The sequence below is a fragment of the Dama dama genome, chromosome 20 (genome assembly GCF_033118175.1).
Source record: "Dama dama isolate Ldn47 chromosome 20, ASM3311817v1, whole genome shotgun sequence".
Classification (NCBI taxonomy): Eukaryota; Metazoa; Chordata; class Mammalia; order Artiodactyla; family Cervidae; genus Dama; species Dama dama.
In genome coordinates this window covers 21,154,272-21,176,880 of record NC_083700.1, presented here as the reverse complement: position 1 = coordinate 21,176,880, position 22,609 = coordinate 21,154,272, and the positions used below count along the sequence as shown (strand labels likewise).

At 36.5% G+C, this 22,609-nt stretch overlaps 1 protein-coding gene and 1 non-coding gene across 2 annotated transcripts in view; both read right to left on the bottom strand.

The window, feature by feature from the left end:
- GOLPH3L (golgi phosphoprotein 3 like) overlaps positions 1-22,609 on the bottom strand; it is a 41,893-nt gene that overhangs the window by 5,091 nt on the left and 14,193 nt on the right. The window contains exons 3-4 of the mRNA XM_061120894.1: positions 16,584-16,715; positions 15,340-15,454 (exon numbers count right to left, since the gene is read on the bottom strand). Coding sequence (XP_060976877.1) covers positions 15,340-15,454; positions 16,584-16,715 — 247 coding nt within the window. The remainder of the gene's footprint in view (positions 1-15,339; positions 15,455-16,583; positions 16,716-22,609) is intronic.
- On the bottom strand, positions 20,562-20,634 carry TRNAG-UCC (transfer RNA glycine (anticodon UCC)). Its single transcript has one exon. It is a non-coding gene; the product is annotated as a tRNA-Gly (tRNA).

Sequence of the window (22,609 nt, the reverse complement as noted above, 5' to 3'; positions counted from 1 at the left end):
CGCTCAGTAGTGTCCGACTCTTTGCGACCCCATGAATCGCATGCAGCATGCCAAGCCTCCCTGTCCATCACCAACTCCCGGAGTTTACTCAAATTCATGTCCATCGAGTCGGTGATGCCATCCAGCCATCTCATCCTCTGTCGTCCCCTTCCTGCCCCCAGTCCCTCCCAGCATCAGGGTCTTTTCCAATGAGTCAACTCTTCGCATGAGGTGGCCAAGTATTGGAGTTTCAGCTTCAGCATCAGGTCCTTCCAATGAACACCCAGGACTGATATCCTTTAGGATGGACTGGCTGGATCTCCTTGCAGTCCAAGGGACTCTCAAGAGTCTTCTCCAACACCACAGTTCAAAAGCATCACTTCTTTGGCGCTCAGCTTTCTTTATAGTCCAACTCTCACATCCATACATGACTACTGGAAAAACCATAGCTTTGAAGAGACAGATCTTTGTTGGCAAAGTCTCTGCTTTTTAATATGCTGTCTAGGGTGGTCATAGCTTTTCTTCCAAGGAGCAAGCATCTTTTAATTTCATGGCTGCAATCACCATCTGCAGTGATTTTGCAGCCCCCCAAAATAAACTCTGACACTGTTTCCATTGTTTCCCCATCTATTTGCCATGAAGTGATGGGACCCGATGCCATGATCTTAGTTTTCTGAATGTTGAGTTTTAAGCCAACTTTTTCACTCTCCTCTTTCACTTTCATCAAGAGGCTCTTTAGTCCTTCTTCACTTTCTGCCGTAAGGGTGGTGTCATCTGCATGTCTGAGGTTACTGATATTTCTCCTGGCAATCTTGATTCCAGTTTGTGCTTCATCCAGCCCAGGGTTTCTCATGATGTACTCTGAATACAAGTTATTAAGTAGGGTGACAATATACAGCCTTGATATACTCCTTTCTTGATTTGGAACCAGTCTGTTGTTCTATGTCCAGTTCTAACTGTTGCTTCTTGATCTGCATACAGATTTCTCAGGAAGCACATGGGTCTGGTATTCCCATCTCTTTAAGAATTTTTCACAGTTTGTTGTGATCCACACAGTTAAAGGCTTTGGCATTGTCGATAAAGCAGAAATAGATGTTTTTCTGGAATTCTCTTGCTTTTTTTGATGATCCAATGGATGTTAGCAATTTTATCTTTGGTTCCTCTGTCTTTTCTAAATCCAGCTTGAACATCTGGAAGTTCACAGTTCATGTACTACTGAAGCCTGGCTTGGAGAATTTTGAGCATTACTTTGCTAGCATGTGAGATGAGTGCAACTGTGCAGTAGTTTGAACATTCTTTGGCATTGCCTTTCTTTGGAATTGGAATGAAAATTGACCTTTTCCACTCCTGTGGCCACTGCTGAGTTTTCCAAAATTGAGTGCAGCACTTTAACAGCATCGTCTTTTAGCATTTGAAATAGCACAACCGGAATTCCGTCACCTCCACGAGCTTTGTTTGTAGTGATGCTTCCTAAGGCCCACTTGACTTAGCATTCCAGGATGTCTCGCTCTAGATGAGTGATCACACCATCGTCGTTATTTGGGTCATGAAGATCTTTTTTGTATAGTTCTTCTGTGTATTCTTGCCACCTCTTCTTAATATCTTCTGCTTCTGTTAGGTACATACCATTTCTGTCCTTTATTGTGCTCATCTTTGCATGAAATGTTCCCTTGGTATCTCTAATTTTCTTGAAGAGATCTCTAGTCTTTCCCATTCTACTGTCTTCCTCTATTTCTTTGCACTGATCACTGAGGAAGGCTTTCTTATCTCTCCTTGCTATTCTTTGGAACTCTGAATTCAAATAGGTATATCTTTCCTTTTCTCCTTTGCCTTTCACGTCTTTTCAGCTATTTGTAAGGCCTTCTTGGACAACTATTGTGCCTTTTTGCATTTCTTTTTCTTGGGGATGGTCTTGATCACTACCTCCTATACAATGTCACAAACCGTCCATAGTTCTTCAGGCACTGTATCAGATCTAATCCTTTGAATCTATTTGTCACTTCCACAGTATAATCGTAACAGATTTGATTTAGGTCATACCTGAATGGTCTAGTGGTTTTTCCTACTTTCTTCAATTTAAGTCTGAATTTGGCAATGAGGAGTTCATGATTTGAGCTACAGTCAGCTCCCAGTCTTATTTTTGCTGACTGTATAGAGTTTCTCCATCTTTGGCTGCAAAGAATATAATCAATCTGATTTTGGTATTGACCATCTGGTGATGTCCATGTGTAGTCTTCTCTTGTTTTGTTGGAAGAAGGTGTTTGCTATGACCAGTGCATTCTCTTGGCAAAACTCTGTTAGCCTCTGATCTGCTTTGTTTTGTAGTTCAAGGCCAAATCTGCCTGTTACTCCAGGTATCTCTTGACTTCCTACTTTCGCATTTCAGTTCCCTATAGTGAAAAGGACATCTTTTTTGGGTGTTATTCTAGAAGGTCTTGTAGGTCTTCATAGAACTGTTCAACTTCAGCTTCTTCAGCACACTGCTCGGGGCATAGACTTGGATTACTGTGATATTGAATGGTTTGCCTTGGAAACAATCAGAGATCATTCTGTCATTTTTGAGATTGCGTCCAAGTACTGCATTTCAGACTCTTTTGTTGACTATGATGGCTACTCCATGTCTTCTAAGGGATTCTTGCCTACAGTAGTAGATATAATGGTCATCTGAGTTAAATTCACCCATTCCAGTCCATTTTAGTTTGCTGATTCCTAAAATGTCAATGTTCACTCTTGCCATTTCCTGATTGACCACTTCCAATTTGCCTTGATTCATGGACCTAACATTCCAGGTTCCTATGCAATATTGCTCTTTACAACATAGGAATTTTTTACTTCCATCACCAGTCACATCCACAACTGGGTGTTGTTTTTGCTTTGGCTCCGTCTCTTCATTCTTTCTGGAGTCTCCACTGATGTCTGGTAGCATACTGGGCACCTACCAACCTGGGGAGTTCATCTTTCAGTGTCCTATCTTTTTGCCTTTTCATACTGTTCATGGGGTTCTCAAGGCAAGAATACTGAAGTGGTTTGCCATTCCCTTTTCCAGTGGACCACATTTAGTCAGAACTCTCCACCATGACCCATCCGTCTTTGGTGGCCCTTCATGGCATGGCTCATAGTTTCATTGAGTTAGACAAGGCTGGGGTCCATGTGATTATAGCTGATAAGGTTCTTTAAAAGTTAATCATTAAGAGATTACATCTGGGATAATGGCAGCAACTATTAGAAATTCATCTCTCCACCGAGACAATAATTATACTAGTAGCATCTACCTGAAACAATTATTTTTGGAACTCTTGAGTTTCCACCAACACTTGTAGGTTCCAGGGGAAGCTAGGCTGGCAAACTGTGGTCAATATCAATTTCAGTCAATTTCAGCCTTCAGTGCAGCAGTGACTACTCAGCCCCCGGTCCCATGATAGGTACCTGTGGGAACAGAAATCTGTAGTTCTGGTACAGCCTGCTGGAATCAGGGTGGGCAATAAGGACTCTGTCTTTGAAATCTCAGGACCAGTGTTCTGGTTATGGATTTGTAGCTTCTGATGGCTGACATACAGCTAAAGGCTGCCACTGTTCCAATCCCCACCAGTTGAAGCAGCTTCCAGGGGATTTAAAAGAGAAGCATTTTTTACATTCAGAAACAACTGCATGTACACAGTATTTAAGAAAGCAACCATGTTTGCTTAAGAAAACATGTAATCTCTGAAATACAACCTTGGAAAAGATCCGAAGCTTTCACCTCAGTTGGATCTACAACACAGAGAAACCATAATACAATCAACAAAATAACAATAAACAACTCAGCAAAACCTGGGAAATGGGGAAAGTCTGATTTCCAGAGTTACTGTATTATAAGATTTCAATATTCAGCTTTCAACAACAAAAAAATTACAAGGCACAAAATGAAAGAAAAAGGTATGTCCCACTAAAAGGGACAAAAGAAAAGGACAAAATTTGTACTTGAGGAAGCCCAGATGTCGTTTACTAGATAAATACTTGAAAACAGCTGTTTTAAAGATGTTTCTTTATGATGCTTTCTTTAGCAAATAGCTAAAGGAAGACACGGGCAAAGACAGGAAAATAATGAACAAAATTAGAATACCAATAAAGAGATAGAAATTACAAAAAGGAACTAAAAAGAAAATCTGGCTTTAAGGGAAATGCTTTCAATTTTTCACCATTGAGGATAATGTTTGCTGTGGGTTTGTCATATATAGCTTTTATTATGTTGAGGTATGTTCCTTCTATGCCTGCTTTCTGGAGAGTTTTTATCATAAATGGATGTTGAATTTTGTCAAAGGCTTTTTCTGCATCTATTGAGATAATCATATGGTTTTTATCTTTCAATTTGTTAATGTGGTGTATTACATTGATTGATTTGTGGATATTAAAGAATCCTTGCATTCCTAGGATAAAGCCCACTTGGTCATGATGTATGATCTTTTTAATATGTTGTTGGATTCTGTTTGCTAGAATTCTGTTAAGGATTTTTGCATCTATGTTCATCAGTGATATTGGTCTGTAGTTTTCTTTTTTTGAGGCATCTTTGTCTGGTTTTGGTATAAGGGTGATGGTGGCCTCATAGAATGAGTTTGGAATTCCTCTGCAATTTTCTGGAAGAGTTTGAGTAAGATAGGTGTTAGCTCTTCTCTAAATTTCTGGTAGAATTCAGCTGTGAAGCCATCTGGTCCTGGGCTTTTGTTTGCTGGAAGATTTCTGATTACAGTTTCGATTTCCGTGCCTGTGATGGGTCTGTTAAGATCTTCTATTTCTTCCTGGTTCAGTTTTGGAAAGTTATACTTTTCTAAGAATTTGTCCATTCCTTCCAAGTTGTCCATTTTATTGGCATAGAGCTGCTGGTAGTAGTCTCTTATGATCCTTTGTATTTCAGAGTTGTCTGTTGTGATCTCTCCATTTTCATTTCTAATTTTGTTGATTTGGTTCTTCTCCCTTTGTTACTTGATGAGTCTTGTCATCATAAAATTGACGGCTTGTCAATTTTATTTACCTTTTCAAAAAACCAACTTTTAGCTTTGTTGATTTTTGCTATGGTCTCTTTTGTTTCTTTTGCATTTATTTCTGCCCTAATTTTTAAGATTTCTTTCCTTCTACTAACCCTGGGGTTCTTCATTTCCTCCAAATGACCCAATCAAAAAAAGGGCCAAAGAACTAAACAGGTATTTCTCCAAAGAAGACATACAGATGGCTAACAAACACATGAAAACATGCTCAACATCACTCATTATCAGAGAAATGCAAATCAAAACCACAACGAGGTACCATTACACGCCAGTCAGGATGGCTGCTATCCAAAAGTCTATAAGCAATAAATGCTGGAGAGGGTGTGGAGAAAACAGAACCCTCTTACACTGTTGGTGGGAATGCAAACTAGTACAGCCACTATGGAGAACAGTATGGAGATTCCTTAAAAAACTGTAAACAGAACTGCCATATGACCCAGCAATCCCACTCTTGGGCATACACACTGAGGAAACTAGATCTGAAAGAGACACGTGTGCCCCAATGTTTATCGCAGCACTGTTTATAATTGCCAGGACATGGAAGCAACCTAGATGCCCATCAGCAGACGAATGGATAAGGAAGCTGTGGTACATATACACAATGGAATATTACTCAGCCATTAAAAAGAATTCATTTGAATCAGTTCTAATGAGATAGATGAAACTGGAGCCCATTATACAGAGTGAAGTAAGCCAGAAAGATAAAGACCAAGACAGTATACTAACACATATATATGGAATTTAAAAAGATGGTAACGATAACCCAATATGCAAAACAGAAAAAGAGACACAGATGTACAGAACAGACTTTGGGACTCTGTGGGAGAAGGCGAGGGTGGGATGTTCTGAGAGAATAGCATTGAAACAAGTATACTATCAAGGGTGAAACAGACCACCTGCCCAGGTTGGATGCATGAGACAAGTGCTCAGGACTGGTGCACTGGGAAGACCCAGAGGGATGGGATGAGGAGGGAGGCGGGAGGGGGGATTGGGATGGGGAACACATGTAAATCCATGGCTGCTTCATGTCAATGTATGGCAAAAACCACTACAATATTGTAAAGTAATTAGCCTCCAACTAATAAAAATAAATGGGGAAAAAAAAATCTGGAGCTTAAATACAACAGCTAAAATGAAGAATACACTATATGGGTTCAAAAACAGATTTAAGCAGGCAGAAGAATTAGCAAATTTGAAGATAGTACAACTGAAGTAATGAAGTTTAGGGAAAAACAACAAAAAAAGTGAATGGAGCCTAAGGAACCTCTGAGACACCATCAAATGGACTAATATTTTCATTGTAGGAATCCGAGAGGAGAAGAGAGAGAAAGGGCAGAAAAATATTTGAAAAAATAGCTGAAAATGGTCCAAATTTCACAAAAGACATGAATCTACAAATCTAAGATATTTAATGAGCTCAACGTTGACTAAAACATCCGAGATACATTATAATCTAACTATTGAAAGCCAAAGATAAACAATCTTTTAAAACCAATTTTAAACTGAAGTATAGTTAATTTACAATGTTATGTTAGTTTTAGATGTACAGTACAGTGATTGAGTTACACACACATATATTTGGGCTTCCCCAGTGGCTCAGATGGTAAAGAATACACTGCAGTGCAGGAGACCTGGGTTCGATCCCTGGGTTGGGAAGATCCCCTGGAGGAGGGATGACTTCCCACTCCAGTATTCTTGCCTGGAGAATTCCACAGACAGAGGAGCCTGGCAGGCTACAGTCCATGGGGTTGCAAAGAGTCAGACATGACTGAGTGATTTTCATACACATACACACACACACACACACACACACACACACACATATATATTTTAGATTCTTTTGCATTCTAGGTTTTTATAATTTGCTGATTGTAGTTGCCTGTGCTATATAGTAGGTCCCTATTGTCTACCTATTTTATATATCTGAGGTTAGTCACTCAGTCGTGTCCAACTCTTTGTGACCCCACGGACTGTAGCCTACCAGGCTCCTCCTCTCCATGGGCATTCTTCAGGCAAGAATACTGGTGTGGGTAGCCTATTCCTCTCCTCCAGATCTTCCTGACCCAGGAATGGAACCGGGGTCTCCTGCACTGCAGGTGGATTCTTTATCAGCTGAGCTGTTAGTCCCAAACTCCTAATTTATCTACCCACCCCACTTCTGCTATCCACTTTGCTATTTCTGTTTTATAAATAGTTTATTTGTATCATTTTTAAAGCTTCCACATATAAGTGATATCATATAGTATTTTTCTTTTTCTGTCTGAGTTACTTCACTTAATATGATAATCTCTAGGTCCATCCATATATACACACACACACATATATATGTATTATATCTTCTTTATCCTTTCAGCTGTTGACAGACATTTAGGTTCCTTCCATGTCTTGGCTATTGTAAATAGTGCTGCTATTAACTCTAGGTTGCATGTGTCTTTTTGAATTAGAATTTTCTCAGATATATATGCCTAGGAGTGTGATTAACAGATTGTACATAACTCTATTTTTAGTTTTTTAAGGAAACTCCATACTGTTCTCCATAGTGGCTGCACCAATTTACATTCCTACCACGTGTAGGAAGATTTTTTTTGCTCCACACCCTCTCCAGCATTAATTTAGTTTACAAAGATAAAGAATCTTAAAAGCAGGAAGAGAGAAGTGAGTTGTCATACACAAAGTATCTTCAACAAGATTATCACCAGACTTCTCATCAGAAACTTTGGAGGCTAGAAGACAGTGGGTTGACATACTCAAAGGGCTCAAAGAAAAAAATCTGTCACCTAAGAATTCTATATCCAGAAAAAGTGTCCTTGAACAATGAAATTAAGACTTTCCCAGGTAAATAAAAATTGAGGAAGGTTGTTACCACTAGACTTGCCCTGCAAGAAATGCTAAAAAGTACTGTAGGTTGAAATGAAGGGAAGCTAGAAGTGACTTGAAGCAGTAATGAAGAAATAAAGATACACAATAAAAGTTAAATACATGGACAACTATAAAAGTTAATTTTGGTTTGTAACTCTACTTTTTATTTTCTATATACTTTAAAAGACAGATGCATTAAAGAACAATTATTAACCTATGTTATTGGTCACACAATTTATAAAGGTATAATCTGTGACATCAAAACAGAGAGTGGAATGGAGCTGTATAGGAACAGAATTTTTGTGTTACTGAAGTTAAGTTGGTATAAATTCAAATTAAGTTGTCACAACTTTAAGATATAAAATGTAATCCCCATGGTGCAACAGAGAAAACGTTTAGAGAATATACACTAAAGAAAATGAGAAGAGAATCAAAACGTTTCACTATAAAAAAATCAACCAAACATAACAGGAGATAGTAATGCAGGAAATGAGGGACCGAAGTCTACAGGCCATATAGAAAACAAATAGCAAAATGGTGGAAGTGTCTCCTTATCAGTAATTATTTTAAATGTAAACACATTAAATTGTTTAATCAGTAAGAAAAAATTGGCAGAATGGGTTAAAAAACATGATCCAACTAAATGCTGTTTATGAGAGACTCAATTTTTTTTTTTTTTTGAGAGACTCACTTTAGATCAAAGGACACAGACAGGTTGAAAGTGAATGGATGGAAAAAGATATTCCATTCAAATAGTAACCAAAAAAGAGAAGGGATGGCTATACTAATTTTGGACAAAATAGACTTTAAATCATACAAGACAAAAGAGACACAGAGACATTATATATTAATAAAAGGTTCAGTACAACAAGAAGATAAAACAATTATAAATATTTACACTCCTAATAACAGACTCAAAATATATGAAGCAAAATGGATAGAACAGACAGAAGTAGACAGTTTTATATCACCCTACTTGCAGAATACATGTTCTTCTCAGATTTACAAGGCACATTCTCTAGGAGACACCATGTGTTAGGCCATAAAATACATCTCAGTATATTTCAAAAGACAGATATCATGCAAAGTATCTTCTCTGACCACAGTGGGATGAAATTAGACATCAATAAAAGAAGGTAAATGAAAATTTGCCTATATGTGTAAATTAAACAAGCTTAAACACCAATGTGTCAAAGAAGAAATCACAAAGGAAATTAGAAAATACTTAGAAATGGATGAAAACACAACATATGAAAGCATATGGGACACAGTGAAAGCAGAGGGAAATTTACTGTAAATGCCTAAATTAAAAGGGTCTAAAATCAATCTCTTAACTTTATACTTTAATGGACTAGTAAAAGAAGAGCAAAATAAACCCAAAGTTAATAGAAGGAAGGAAATAGAGATATCCAAAAAGGGAGATCAGAAAAACAACAAACAAAATTAAAGAAACTAAAAGTTGTTTCTTTGAAATGATCAACAAAATTCACAAACATTTGGCTAGACTGCCAAAGGAAAAAAGATAGAAACAACTAAAAATCAGAAATGAGAGTGGAGGCATTACCATTGACCTTGCAGGGATTAAAAAAAGAATTATGAAATAATATTATGAATAACGTTAAACCAACAAATTAGACAACCCAGAAAAAATGGACAAATGCCTTGAAATATTCAAATTATCCAAACTGATGAAGAAACAGAAAATTTCAACAGATTTATAGCAAATAAAAATATGAAATCAGTAATCAAAAATCAAAACCTCCCTACAAAGAAAAGTTCAGGGCCAGGTGACTTCATCAGTGAATTCTACCTTACATTTAAACAAGAATTAACACCAATCCTTCTAAAGTCTTCCAAAAATCTAAAGAAGGAACATGTTAACTCATTCTGTGAGGCAAGATTATCCTGATACTAAAGCCAAATAAAGACATCACAAGAAAAGAAAGTTACAGACCAATAAGTCTTATGAATGTAGATTCAAAATCCTTAGTAAAATATTAGCAAACTTAATCCAAAAGCATGATAAAAGGATTATTCACTATGATCAAGTAAAATTTATCCCAGGAATGTAACAGAAACTCAAATAGACTAAGGATCTAAATAGATGTTTTTCAAAAGAAGACATACAAATGGCCAAAAGACACATGAAAATGTGCTCAACATCAGTAATTATCAACGAACTGCAAATCAAAACTATAGTGAGATTATCACTTCACAATTGTTAGGATGGTTATTATTAAAAAGATAAAAAATAACAAGTGTTCAGGGAACTCTGCTCAATGTTATGCGGCAGCCTGGATGGAAGGGGAGATTGAGAGAGAAGAGATACATGTATATGTTTGGCTGAGTCCCACTGGCCACCTGAAACTATCACAACATTATTAATCGGCTATACTCCAATATATAATAAAAAGTATTTTAAAAAGATAGGGACTTCCCAGGTGGTCCAGCAGCTAAGACTCCACCCTCCCAATGCAGGGGACCCAAGTTCGATCCCTGGTTGGGGAACTAGAATGCCACATGCCGCGGTTAAGATCCTGCATGCTTCAACTAAGACCCAGTGCAGCCAAATTAGTAAATAAATAAAAATAAATATCTAAATATTTTTAAAAATTAAAAAAAAACAAACACAAATGTTGGCAAGGACATAAAGAAAAGGGAACCCTCATGCACTGTTGGTGAGAATGTAAATTGGTGCAGTCACTATAGAAAACCGTATAGAAATTTCTCAAAAAATTAAAATAACTACCATATAATTTAGTAATTCTACTTCTGAGAATTTTTCCAAAGGAAATGAAAACACTAACTTGAAAAGATACATGTACCCCATGTTCACGGCAACATTATTTACAGTAGCTAAGACACGGAAGCAATTTAAATATCAATTATGGATGAACAGATAAAGAAAATGGATACACACACACAAACATACACATACACACATACACATATACATACATTGGAATACTAATCAGCCATAAAAAGAGGAAATCTTGCCATTCATAACAACATGGATGGGCCTTGAGGGCATTATGCTAAGTGAAATAAGTCAGACAGAGAAAGACAAATACTGTTATGATCTCACTTATATCCAGAATCTAAAACAAAACCAAAAAATTCCAAAATTTTAGATATAGAGAACAGATTAGTATTTGCTAGGGATGGGAAGGGGAAGAATGCCACAATGTGTGAAGATCAAAAGACACAAAACTTCAGTTATAAAATAAATAAATCCTGGGGGTGTAATATATAGCATGGTAACTATAGTTACTAACATTGTATTATATATTTTAAAGTTGCTAAGAAAACAGACTTTCAAATGGGCTTCCCAGGTGGCACGAGCGGTAAAGAACCTGCCGGCCAATGCAGGAGACATGAGCAACGTGGGTTTGATCCTTGGGTTGGGAGGATCCCCTGGAGCAGGGCATGGCAATCCACTCCAGCATTCTTGCCTGGAAAATCCCACTGACAGAGGAGCCTGGTGGGCTACATACAGTCCACAGGGTCGCACAGAGTTGGACACAACTGAAGCCACAAAGCACTCAAAGCACTCAAGAAAATAGATCTTAAAAGTTCTCATCACAAGGAAAAAACTATGTGTGATGATGGATGCTAACTAGACTTATTGTGGTGATTATTTCTCAACATACATAAATACTGAATCGACACGATGTACACCTGAAACTAATATAACATTTATGCCTATTTCAATAAAAATCAAAGTATCAATAATACATCATTTAATATAATTAAGAAAAACCCCACATTACCATGTTACTTGATTCAGAAATGCAACTTAGAAACCAACAAAATTCTGTAAAGCAGTTATCCTTCAATTAAAAAAAAAAAAGTAACTTGACGAAAACGAACACCCTTTCATTATACAAACTTCCAGGAAACTAGGAATAAGAGAAAACTCCCTCAATATGATAAAGAGTATTCATGAAAGCCTTACAGTTAATATCATAATCAATGGTAAAAGACTGAAAGATCCCCAAAAAGTCAAGGAACAAGAAAGACAAGGATGCCTGCTTTCACCACTGCTATTCAACAATTTAAGGAAGTTCTATCCAGAGCTAGTAGATAAGAAAGAAAAATGAAAGGCATGGCAACCCACTCCAGTATTCTTGTCTGGAGAATCCCATGGACGGAGGAGCCTGGTGGGCTATAGTCCACGGGGTTGCAAAGAGTCGGACACGACTGAGTGACTTCACTTCACTTCACTTCAAGTTGGGAAGGAAAAACTACAACTATCTCTGTCTGCAGATGACATGATCCTATACATAGAAAATCCCCCCAAATACACAAAAAGCAACTAGAGCTAATAGACTCGACTAAGTTGCTGGGTACAAGATAAAAACACAAAAATCAGTTGTTTCTGTATATCAGAAGTGAATAATCTGAAAATGAAATTAAGAAAGCAGTCCCATTTGTAACAGTGTGTAAGAAAATTAAATATTTAGGAATAAGTCTAACCAGAGAGGCGAAAGATTTTTACACTGAAAACTATAAAACTGATGAAAGAAAATTAAAGAAGACCTAGATAATGGAAAGACAGCCTAAGTCTCTTTTAATGGACAGGAAAATTTAACACTGTTAAAATGGCAATAACCAACCAAAAGATCTACAGGTTCAACCCAATCCCTATAAAATTCTAACAGCCTTTTCCATAGAAGTGGAAAAGCTGATTCTCAAATTCATATAGAATTGCACAAGGTCCAGAACAGCCAAAACAACTTTGAAAAAGAAGGATAAAATTAGTGGATTCATACTTTTCCAACTTCAGAACTTACTACAAAGCTACAGTAAGTAAAACAGTAGGGACAAACATACAGGTTAATACAACAGAATAGAGTCCAGAAATAAAGCTTTGCAGATATGGTCAACTGATTTTCAACAAGACTTCCAAGGCCATTCAAGGGGGAAAGAATAGTATTTTTAACAAATGGTTCTGGGAAACTGCATATCCATATGCAAAAGAATGAAGTTGAACCTTTATATCACATTAAAAAATTAAGTAAAAATGGATCAAAGAACCAATTTAAGAACTAAAACTATAAAACTCTTAGAAGAAAGCATTGGGAAAATCTTTATGACATTAGATTTGGCAAAGATTTCAGTGATATGACACCAAAAGTCAGGCAACAAATAAATTGGACTTTATCAAAATTAAGAACTTTTGTGCATCGAGTTACTCTCAATAAAGTGAACAGATAACTTATAGAATGAGAGAAAATATTTACAAATCATGTATCTGATAAGGGATTACTGTTGAGACTATAGAAAGAGCTTCTAAAACTCAACAACAACAACAACAGAAGCCAATTCAAAAAATGGGCAAAGGACCTGAACAGACATTTCTCCAAAGAAGATACATAAATCATCCATGAAAAGATGCTCAACATCATTAATCATTAGGGAAATGCAAATCAAAACCACAATGATATACCACTTCGTATCTACTAGGATGGCTATAATTAAAAACAAAACAAAATAAGTGCTAATGAGGATGTACAGAAACTGGAACCTTATCATGGCTGGTAAGACTGTCAAAGACTGCAGCCTCTGTAGAAAAGTTTGGTGGTTCCTCAAACTATTGAACTATCACATGACCCAATAATTCTACTCCAAGATATACATCCAAAGAATGGAAAGCAATGACTTTATCAGATATATGCACAAGGTTCACAGCAGCATTACCCTACAATAGCCAACAGATGGAAACACCCAAGTTTCCCCATTAACAGATGAAATTAACAAAATGTGGTATATCACATACAACAGAATATTACTCAACCATAAAAATGAATGAGATTTTGATGTAAGCTGTAAGATGAATGGACCTTGAAAACATGCTTAGCTTTCAAGTAAGTCAGGCATAGAAGGACAAATACTGTATGATTCCACTTATATGAGTTATTTAGATCAGGTAAATTCATAGAGACAGAAGGTAGATAAGAAGTTACCAGGGAATGAGGAGAGGAAGGAAGAGGGATACTAGGATGATGAGAAAGCTTTGAGTGTAGAAAGAAGTAATAGTTATACAACACTGTGTTTTTAATGTCACTGAATTGTACTCTTATGATTAAGATAATGATTATGTATAAGATAATAAATGATTAAGATAATAAATATGTATATTTTACCACAATAGAGTTAACTATATACCCCCCAAATGAAAACACGTCCACACAAAAACTTGTCTATGAATGTTCACACTAGTCAAAAAGAGGAAATAATTCAAATGTCCATCAAATGATAAATAACTGAAGTACTACAACCATTCAATGAAATATTATTTGGAAATAAAAAATCAAGTTAAAACTGGGGAAATTTGTGACTTCGCTGGCTGTTCAATGGTTAAGACTCTGTGCTTCCACTGCAGGCAGCAGGGTTTGATCCCTGGTGGGGAACTAAGATTCCACATGCCACGTGGCGCGGCCAAAAAGAACAAAAAAACAAAACAAAAAACCTAGGCAAATTCTAACAAGATTGGTGAATTATATCAATTTCAGTACTCTGATTATCATATACTAAAACTTTGAGAAATTTTACCAGTGGGGGATTCTAGACAAGGCATATAAAGGTCTCTCTCTATATTAATTCTTACAACTGCATGTCAATATACTGGGTTGGTCAAAAAGTTCCTTCAAGTTTTTCTGTAAGATGTTATGGAAGAAACGGAACGAACCTTTTGACCAACTCAATACAAATGTCTCAATAAAAACTTCAATTTAAAAAAACTGTTCCAGAAGGTGACACTGGCTGTGACCTCAAAGTGCCCTGTGCAAGATTCTCCTATAATTTTACGCCATAGGCTTAGTTATTCATATTAAAGTTTTTGAACTTGCCTTTGAGGAAAAAAGGAATGAAGTGCTGATACATGCCACAACATGGATGAACCTTGAAAATATTATCCTTGGAAGTCAGTCACAAAAAACCATAAGTTGTATGGTTTCGTTTATATGAAATATCCAGAATAGGCAAATCTACAGAGATAGAACGTAGATTAGTGGTTGTCGGAGCTGGGCAGGAGGGCTGGGAAATGTGGGGAAAACTGCTAGTGAGCATAGGGTTTATTTTGGGGATGATGAAAATGTTCTAAACTTAGGTTGTGATGATGGTTGCACAGCTGTGTGAATATACTAAAATCCATTTAATTGTATACTTTTAATGGGTCAACTGTATGATGACCCTGTGTGTGAATTACACAACCGTATGTGAATGATACATCAACACAGACATTAAAAAAATTTCTTGTGAGCTTATGAGGTGCACAGAGGTAAGGTAAAGCTTTGGAAAACTTTGTGTATTGATTAATCATGCCTTTTTGGTCCCTCATTAGTACAGTTTAACAGTGAAATATATATATATATGTCTTACTTAGCACCCTGAATTCCTATACTTCTTCTCCTAACCTTAAGAGTAGGGTAAAGATTATAAAATGTGGGATTTTTTAAATCATTCTGCATCATCTTACCAGTGAGTAGCTCTATCCATGTTTGGACAGTTTCTGTGGGTTCAGTTGCTTTGATGTGCTTGAGAGTTTCATCCAGTAAAACATCACCCGTTGGGCTGTCTGACTTTAGCAGTACCTTTCAGAAAAGAAGAAACAAGAGACTTTGCTTCATCTACTTCATTCAAATTAAAATCAGTGAATATGCTATACATATATTATTGGTTAAATGTCATAGGAAAAGCAAAGCAGCATAACATATTTTCTCTGTTTCCTCAAGAAATTTAAAACCTAGTATGGATAGATAAAAATAACATTTGAACTGGGCCCCAGTGGCAAACTGGATATAAATGATAATGGAGAAAAAAGATTCAATAATAACTCTTTGAGCCTGGAAAACCAACTTGTGAAACAATTAGTAAAGATAGGAAACTCAGGTACAGTTGATGAAGCTTGGTTTTAACTGATATGGGATAGTCAAGTTGAAATGTCTGGACAATAGTTAACTATGTTCCTGGAGGTGGAAAAAGAAGACAGGTCTAGAAATTTGAAAATATCATAAGGGTGATAGATGAAGCTGTAAAGGTAAATGATATCTCTAAAAGGATACAAAGTGATATAAATTGAGATTTAGATATTAACAGGATGTAATATAACAAAGCTCAAGAAGAGAGGAAGTTTCAAATAGGAGGTAGCCAAAAGTGTCAAACACCACATACAGGTTAAAAGAGAAAAATAAATTGAAGACTGAAAATTAGCTGGTGACACCTAAGAATGTAGTTTCACTAGAGTGTTAAGTATGACAGTGAAGTTGTCAGAGGAAAAAATGAGTAATACGAAAATGGAGAGAGTGTATAACTCATGCTAGAGAGGACTTGCAAAATAATTGGAAGGAGGGAAACTGAATGGTTATCTGAGGTTGACCAGGGTTAAGACTGCATCTGACTCACATGTTTACCTCCTCATCATATAATACTCTGTTTCATAATATTACAGCTATAGATAAATACAGAAAAATAATCAACACCATCCTAGATGTGACTTTTCTGCATAAAAAGGAAAGACAAAACCGTGAACTTCTTATAACTCTTTAGACCTTGAATACTTAGATTTCTTTCTCTGCTACAGGATAATTAAACCTGTTAGACAATGGGACAAATGAATAAGTGGTATTTTTATTGTCTCACGTCTCAAATCTTCCTATTCTTCCAAAATGGACTGTTGGTATCTGCCCTTTCTTAAGAGGATATTCATGGAGGATGCTCTACCTTTCTGTCTAGTAGTCGCTTCTTACGCATGGTGGGGGGTTCTAGATAGATTCGACCTCGCATGGCCAGCTCTATCAGGATGCCACCTCGCAGGCCAGATGATATGCAGTCATTCCAAAAAGATGTGTAACCCTAGGAAACGGGAAAAGAGAAAAGAAAGAACGTTCTGAAAGGGATATGGACTTGCAGCAAGCACCCAAAGAATGTTCCATTTTGTTCTGTGATTCATTTCATATCACATTACATGAACTCAAGGCAAAATATAGAATAAATGAAAAAAATCTAACTTCCTTAATCCACCCCTCCCCCCAAAGTATGACTTTCTAACTTCAAGTTCTTTGTGAACTCCTATGGTTGGAATGTTAAGTTAATAACTAGCATGCCAAATTTCAATTCTTGAGAAGAATTTTGGCTTCTTTGCTTTCATGACATTCTAAATTTCACAGTGGGATACAAATAAGTCAAGTAGAAAGATGTACACCATTTGAGCTTTTATACCTCCAAGGTATGTATTGGTTGCAAGCTATTTTGATGAATGGTATAGTAGAAACCCAGCTCTGCCAACTGACTAGTTAAGTGCCTTGGGTGTGTTACTTAACCTTTCTCAAGTGCAATGTCCTCATCTATAAAACGAGGGAACTAATATCTATATAAGTTTGTCAAGAATAAGTAAGATATATATTATCAATATAAGAAACCATTTAGTATAATACCTGGCATACTGTAGGCACTTACATGTTAGTTTCCCTTCCCGAGGAACTACAGGGAATACAAAGATATACAATTAATAGCCACTATCTTTTTTTTTTTTTTTTCCAAACCTTTTTTTTTTTTTTTTATTAGTTGGAGGCTAATTACTTCACAACATTTCAGTGGGTTTTGTCATACATTGATATGAATCAGCCATAGATTTACACGTATTCCCCATCCCGATCCCCCCTCCCACCTCCCTCTCCACCCGATTCCTCTGGGTCTTCCCAGTGCACCAGGCCCGAGCACTTGTCTCATGCATCCCACCTGGGCTGGTGATCTGTTTCACCATAGATAGTATACATGCTGTTCTTTTGAAATATCCCACCCTCACATTCTCCCACAGAGTTCAAAAGTCTGTTCTGTATTTCTGTGTCTCTTTTTCTGTTTTGCATATAGGGTTATCGTTACCATCTTTCTAAATTCCATATATATGTGTTAGTATGCTGTAATGTTCTTTATCTTTCTGGCTTACTTCACTCTGTATAAGGGGCTCCAGTTTCATCCATCTCATTAGGACTGGTTCAACTGAATTCTTTTTAACGGCTGAGTAATATTCCATGGTGTAGATGTACCACAGCTTCCTTATCCATTCATCTGCTGATGGGCATCTAGGTTGCTTCCATGTCCTGGCTATTTAGCCACTATCTTAAGGATCTGAAAATGTAGCTGTAAAGACCTACAAACTTGAGGGAAGCTTTCTGTGACAATATAAAATTTAAATAAAGGCTCAATTGAAAAATGGAGTAGAAGAGACAGGTATAAATTACAATAGAAAGCCTGGTTTAAATGATACTTTTCCAATTATAAATTACTTTTGGGCTAGAGTTGTCAGGAACTCTTATGGGACTTGAGCTGGGATTTGAAGAATAGATTGGACTTAGCAGAGAGTGAGGGTTTTCCAAATGAAGGAAGTCATTCAAATTCTACCTATTCTTCAAAAGGGCATTTTAAGCAAAAGCATTAAGGAAGGAGACCTCAAATATGTTTAGAGATTTAACTCAAGGATTTAAAGAGAACTTACGAGATAAAGTTGGTCAGGCTAGGCTGTAGAAAGGCTGTAGCCTTGAAGCTCTGAACTTTTTACTGAAAGGCAATATTGAATTCTAAAAGTTTTAAGCAAGGAGTTGTGATTAACGCAAGGTAACACTTTTTAGCTATCTTTGGGTGCAGCTTTCCCTCTCACTGGAGAGAGGCTGGGTGTGATGTTGGCAGATTCTAGCATGGCTTTATTTATTTCCTAGCATGGCTTTAAAGCATGACCAAGACTAAGTCACTATTCATAACAGTAATGTCTAATATATATTGAACACTTAACTATGTTGTAGATTTGTGCTAAGCTTCTTTGCATGCACTATATGATTGTATCTTCACAACAATCCTGTAAGGGAGGTTCTACTATTATCCACATTTTAAAGATGAGGAAACTAAGGCTTATGGAGGTTATGTAACATGACAGAGGTCACAAAGCTAAGTGGCAAAGCCTTGAAAAACAGCTTTTAAAAATTCCAGGGACTTTCCTGGTGGTCCACTGGTTAAGACTGCATGCTTCTAAGGCAGGAGGTGTGGACTCGATCCTTGGTAGGAAACTGAGATCCTGTATGCCAAATGATGCGGCCAAAAAAAATCCAGTTTTCCTATTTATTGATTTAGAAGTTATACATTCACTTTCCTTTAGGAAGTTATCTTTGAAATTTTAACATGCATGATAATTAATTTAAAATTAATATACTAGTTCATTTTTAAAACAAATCAATATATTAATCTATCCTAACTGGCCAATATTGAATCTTTTACTTCACAAATTAGACATCACTATTTTATACAGGTAGCACTTGTTTAGATTTACTCAGATGCTTACCAAATTCTTTGCTCACTATTCCTTCTTGCATCTCAGATCTCCTTTCTGGTACCATTTCCCTTCTTCCTAAAGTAGAATTTCCTTAAGTAAAAGTCTGTTGAAGGCAAATTCTATTTTGTTGATCTGAAATGTCTTCATTTTACCATTGTTTTAAAAATATTGTTTTTCTGGACATAAAATTCTAGATAGTTTTCTCTTTATCATATTGAAGATATTACGCCCTCCTCTTCTAGCTTCCATTGTTGCAGTAAGAAATCTATCATTCTTACTGATTGTGGGAGGTGGCTTGTCTTTTTTCTTTGGTCCTTTAAGATTTTTCTCTTTTGGTATTTTTCCGTTTGACTACAGCATAAGTGTGTGTCAATCTATGTATCCTGTTTGGTATACACTTCCCATATCTGTAGGCTCATTTATTACTTCTCAAAAAATGTTAATTCTTATTTCTAAGAATTTTGGCTTTCCTCTATTCCCTTAATTCTTTCAATTTTTCTTATTCTAACCTCCCGGCCTTTTAACCTCTCCTATATATTTTCCATTTCCATTGCCTCTGTATTGCTTTTTCAAGAGTTAGTTCATATCTGACTTCCAATTTACTCTCTATCTATATTTAATATGTTAAACTAACCCTGAGAAAGTGTTAGTCGCTCAGTCGTGTCCAACTATTTGCAACCCCATGGACTGTAGCCCACCAGGCTCCACTGTCCATGGAATTCTTCAGGCAAGAGTATTGGAGAGGGTAGCTATTCCCCTCTCTTTCCAGGGATTGAACTTGGGTCTCCTGCACTACAGGCAGATTCTTTACCATCAGAGCCACAGCTTTACACTCTTAAAGTTTATTTTTCATATTTACCTGGTCATTTGTGATCATTTCATCTTTTGTGATTCATTTTGTATTCATTTTGTGATTCTTTTCTTTAAAAACATCATAGACATTTCATATTGTTTGATCATTTTAATATCTAAGGTCCTTGAATGAACCATTGTTACTTCTGCTGATTCTTCCTCATGGGTGTATTTTTCTTTGTATGTTTGATGACATTTGATTAAGAGGCCCATATTTAAGTTTTTGTAAATCTATGAGATTTTGGAGGCCTAAATTGAGGATGTATTCCTTTACTTTTTTTTTTTTTAACCACAACATGTGGCACATGGGATCTTCCCTGATAAGGGATCAGACCTGTGCCCCCTGCATTGCAAGCCTGGAGTCTCAACTACTGGATCACCAGGGAAGACCCTGAGGATATCTTCCTTTAGAGAAGATCTGCATTTGCTTCTGCTGTGAGTAAGGCATGGTGGGAATGGAAGACTGCCAAGAATATAGTTTTGGTGGCGGTGGGGAGCACACTATATGACTTGTGAGATCTTAGTTCCCTGACCAGGGATCAAACCTGGGTCCCTGGGAAAGGAAATACCAAGTCCTAACCACTGGACTACCAGGGAATTCCCCCAACAATACATTAAAAATTAAGTCTTACCACTATACTGCAGAACTAGAGGTCTTCTAATTCCATTTTTCCTATAATCTTCAAGCTAAAATAAATTATATAACTCCCTTCCCCTCTGCTCCTCCCAGTCAAATCCAAATTTCTTAGTTAAAGTAGTAGTGAAAGTGTTAGTCACTTAGTTGTGTCCAACTCTTTTTGACCCCATGGACAGTAGCCCACCAAGCTCCTCTGTTCATGAAATTCTCCAGGCAAGAATACTGGAGTGGGTTGCCATTCCCTTCTCCAGGGAATCTTCTCTACCCAGGGATTGAACCTGGGTCTCCCTTATTGCACTTAAATCAGGAGGCTGCTTACTTGTTCCTTTCTGGCTTATTTTCCCTAGAACACTATTCTCCAGCTTTCTGGAACAATTTTAAGTACTCTTAATGCATCTTTTTTGCCTACTGGCCTTTGCACACACAGTTCTGTCTAAAGAAACAAAATTCTTCTTTACTCAGCTCTTCCTTGTTCTTTTGAGTACAAGGGTCACATCTTCCACATAACCTTCTCTAACATTATCTTTCCCTCCACTCCACCCTTTGGGTTAGGTTCCTCACCTGGGTGTGTGTGTGTGGGTCTACTTCTCCCCTACCATTTATTATTTCATATTGCAATCAACTGCTTGTCCTCAGTAGAATATAAATTTATTATATATTCTATATAAGGAGAGAATATGAAACTGAATACTGTCTCAGAATACAGAAATACTGTCGTATTTCTCAATAAATGTTTCTGGAAAGCACAAATTTATGATTTAAAGTAAATATGTTAACTTGGTAAAAGCTCAGTCTGAACTATAAGCATTCCTAGATTTATCCAAATTTTCTGAGGGTCTGATCTTAGACTCAAAGGTGGGATTAGTTCTCTTCGCTGCCTGCCTCATGGCTACAAGAGTAACCCTTGTAACTCCTCTTTAAGGAGGGAGTAAGCCTACCCACCACCCCCGACTCCTGAGTAATACTTGGTTTTATAGAAGTTAGCTGCCTAGTTAAGGTTAAACTATAACTTTACTTTAGAATATATAATTTACTTAGGTATAACTTTTAATCCTGTTGACTATGAATCTCAACAGGTGTACAAACATTTCAATCAGTAACATAGCAATTAGAGGAAAGTTTTCCTTGTTTTTTCATTTCTACCTGACCATATAACTTCTGTTTCAGTAACAATGATGTCAGATTGTCAACAGAACTATAAATGAGAAGTACCGCAAATAAAGAAATAATGGCCAGGATGTACAAACTGTGTGTTTTTCAATATTACCCTTTCCCAACATAGTATCTCACACTATATAAAACTCTTCAAATCAGTTTTTTAACTTTCTTTTTATTGAATCATGTCATAATAGTAAAAACTATAAGAATATACATGAAGACTTTTAAATACAGTTATAACTCTGAAGTCCATTTTCCTCTAAATTTATCTAGCTGTCTTGGTAAATTCTCAAGCCATATATCTTGAAGATTCTGTGTTAAAGGGTCAGTGCTTTAGTATGCAGGATGATCTAGCATGTGCATACTGAAGTTCACCATTTAATCATTACATTTAATTACCAAAGGCTGTGTACGTGAGGGAAAAGAGAAAGAGAAAAATTTTAGAATCTACTGAGAAACCAAAATTGCACACTGCTTCATGGTCAACAGAAAATACTGGAGGACTGGCAGAATGAGATCTTTGAATAGCAGACTTTGTCTTGATTATAAATGTAATATATAATTGTCAAAAAAAGAGGAGAGATTTTAGAAATGTATAATTTAGAAAGTAGAAGCCTCATAATCTTATCACTTCCACGTAACAGTTTAGTGGATATTTTCTAGATTTCATATGCATAGTCTATTGTAGTATATGTTTGCTAATATTACATATAGAAATAAGATTATACTGAGTGGCAACTTTCCACTTAGGCATTATTTTGGCTATCTTTCCACATT